The 3,024-nt window shown below is 48.0% G+C and overlaps 2 protein-coding genes across 2 annotated transcripts; one reads left to right on the top strand and one right to left on the bottom strand.

Moving 5' to 3' along the window:
* Positions 1–886: 886 nt before the first annotated feature.
* SARC_13828 (serine/threonine protein kinase) lies at positions 887–1,963 on the bottom strand (the record flags this gene model as incomplete). Its single annotated transcript, XM_014292042.1, has 1 exon — positions 887–1,963. One exon carries the CDS (start codon positions 1,961–1,963, stop codon positions 887–889), a length of 1,077 nt encoding a protein of 358 aa, XP_014147517.1.
* A 361-nt stretch (positions 1,964–2,324) lies between these two features.
* Positions 2,325–2,780, top strand: SARC_13826 (hypothetical protein; the record flags this gene model as incomplete). The annotated part of the gene is made up of 1 exon (XM_014292041.1): positions 2,325–2,780. A coding segment is annotated over one exon (456 nt), but the record flags the coding sequence as incomplete, so codon positions are not given.
* Positions 2,781–3,024: the final 244 nt, after the last annotated feature.

Below are 3,024 nucleotides of genomic sequence, written 5' to 3'. Positions count from 1 at the left end.
ATCGTCCGTCCTATTCCTCCAAGTACCGGAACTACCGGATCGCGTTCCCCAAAACGCCACCAACCTCCGACTTGTCGAGACCCACGAACCGGTGGATACAAGCACCCAAGCCGTGTGGCGCCGAGTGTGCCCCGACATTAAGTTTGTGGTTAGACAGGTATTTGAAGAGGATAGGCACGAAACAGTGATTCTCGACAGTAACGTCGATTGGTACCAACACTCGGAGTTTAAGCGCACGGTAATGAAAGATCTCAAGTTTCCCCTCCACTTTAGATTTTGAGCAAGATAGAGCGCAGGGGTTTGTTTTATATAAAAACATTAGCGTCTGACCTGCACTGAGAGTATATATTGTTGTAAATAAAAGTTATTTAAACCCTATGTTCTCGCGCCACACGAATATCTTTGCCATCGTCCTTCCCATAAATTGGACCATATTTTACAAGTTGTTTATTTAACTTGTAAATTGTGGTCGAATATAAGTTGTTTATTAAACTTATTTCCCAACTACATTTTAGGGATGTTTGTTAAACATGTTTCCGTAACTACTTTATTTTGGAAGGGTCTAGGGGTTTAACCCTCGATTTCATGATGGGTTTTCTTGGCCAATACACTCAAACTCAAAATGTACACACACGGTCAATTATCCACAGACAATAATCCCTTACCGCAAATGTGTGTCCTAAAGTGGGGACAGATGGTTCAAGTAAATCAAGATCGATGATTCTAGTCATTGTATAGAGAGCAAAGGGTTAAAAGTGTCCTATAAAGTTGGAGGTTTAGAGTTTGCTTTACAAGTTTTTATTCATATTTCTTAAGTCGTATCTACATGGTCTAGTACTTCTAAGACATGTATGGTCGAGATGTCCAGCATCCCAACATACTTTGTTCACGGGCGCCACGTAAATGCCTCCATAATGCTGGCCGGACTATTGTCATGACCCTCACGACTTTCGAGTGCTGTGGGTGGAGACTGGTGATAAGTACGCAACACACGAAGAGCCGTGTAAACCATGTTTTCCGCTACAACGTTGCGGTTCAGCCCGGCACTCTGAACAATCCGCAAGTCCTCGACCCACGCACTGGGGGTATCGAAAACATAGCTCTGAAACTTCTGGTAGTTGCGGTTTGACGCATGGGGGACAGACCAGGCGTGTTGTTCTCTAAACATGACCAGTACCATTACGGCAAAGGCCCACACGTCCACTTCATACACACTAAGGTCGGCGTACGGGGCTCGCTTTTGCGCCGCATTGGTCATCATTTTCGGGTGGAAATACGCTCGTGTACCCACTGCGTGATGCGGGTTGATCTCATCAGCCACCATACAGGTCTCAAGATCCACCAGAGTAGCCACTACATGATTTAGCCTAGCCCCACCACTGGTCGCTGCGGTTGTCGTTCGACTCACGCACACATTATCCATCTTAATGTCACGATGCACATAGCCCTTAGAGTGCATAAATTGCACTGCAGACGCAATTTGAGATACCACCAACACCTTCTGCGCAACCGTCATCCCGCGATTGATGGCATCGTTAAGTTCAAAGCCGTGGTTGGTAAATCGAAGGACCGTAAGATTTCGAGGCTGGTTAAACACAATGTCACCTCGAGCATTCATAATGTGCGGATGGTTTGCAAACAGAACTGCCATCCGGTGCTCGTGCGTAGCGCAAGAGGCTACATCAGCGTCTCCCTTGTACAACTTAACCACCATGCCGCGGTACACACGAACGGTCTTGTGTCCGTTCTTAAACTCGTTGAGCAGATACTTTGGTGCATAAATATTGGCATCCGAGTTCGATAGGTCACCACTGGGTGTGGTGCGTTGAATTGGCGTGCACGGCGGGATAAGGACAGTGGCGCCGGTCCGTGGGCTGCGACGGCGCTCCTTGATCTGGGAAATGGCAACGGCCAAGGTTAGCGGGCCGCCGCATCCAATCATATTATTATCGGGAGTAAACATACTGGCTTTCTAGAAAGAGATTGCGGTTAGGGTAGAATACTTTGACTGGAATATTCACTCGGACTACCCTTTTTCCCTAAATCTAAAACTATCTTTGCAAATCAACATGTGATCGTTCAAGGGCTTGTGGGAGCTGCTTTTATACGAAAAACCCCTTTTTTTGCGCATCGATTAGGGGTGGGTCGACGGATTGGGGCTGAATGGTGAACCGTGGTGTTACCTCCCGGCCGCGACGCGCGGGCTAGCGGGAGTCTCTATAAAATGACAACACCCAAGCAGAGTTGAGTTTACATTACCTCTGCAACAAGTAAGTGTATTGATATACAAGCAAAGACATAGCGACAACGACGCAAAGGTTACAATGGACGCTACTAATAACTACCCACCCGCATCTGAACAGGAGGATGACGAAGAGATATCCCGAGTTCTCGAAGAGAGTATGTGGGACTATCACCAGAGCTTGAATACGACCTTGCTCGCATCGTTTGACGAGGATGACGGTGATGTCCCACAAATCCCTTCCACCCTAGAGCCGTCCTTGTCTGTTAGCGAGGAAATACGTACTGCGACCACCACTGCTTTGCTAAAGCGAGAGCGCACCGAGACCAGCACTACGGTGGATGTCGTTGGAATTCGTGATCGCATATTCACCTGTGGTATATGCGTTGCCGTGTCGGAGACGGTAACTACCACATCGTGCTGTGTGTTTACCATGTGTCACGCGTGCTTGGAACAACTGACCCGAAACGTTTGCCCCAACTGCCGAGCGGACCGACCAGTGCTAGTCCCTAATCCGATGGCTAGGAATCTACTACAGGTATTCGAGTATCCCTGTGATGCATGCTCTGTAACTCTGAATCCCGTTACCAGTACCACTCACGTGTGTAACGTACGACCAAGACTCATGCGGGGTAACGGACGTCGTGAAGCTCGGCCGGAATTCCTTTGGCAACAGGTACTACTAGAGTGTGAGGGGCTTATTGTAAGCCGTCCGTATTACATAGTTCAAGGTATGGACGTTGTTGACTTGGTGCGGAACCTACACTTGATCTGGGGTAAGT

This window comes from Sphaeroforma arctica (assembly GCF_001186125.1).
Source record: "Sphaeroforma arctica JP610 unplaced genomic scaffold supercont1.3791, whole genome shotgun sequence".
NCBI classification, from domain to species: domain Eukaryota; class Ichthyosporea; order Ichthyophonida; genus Sphaeroforma; species Sphaeroforma arctica.
This window is presented reverse-complemented; position numbering and strand designations above follow the sequence as displayed.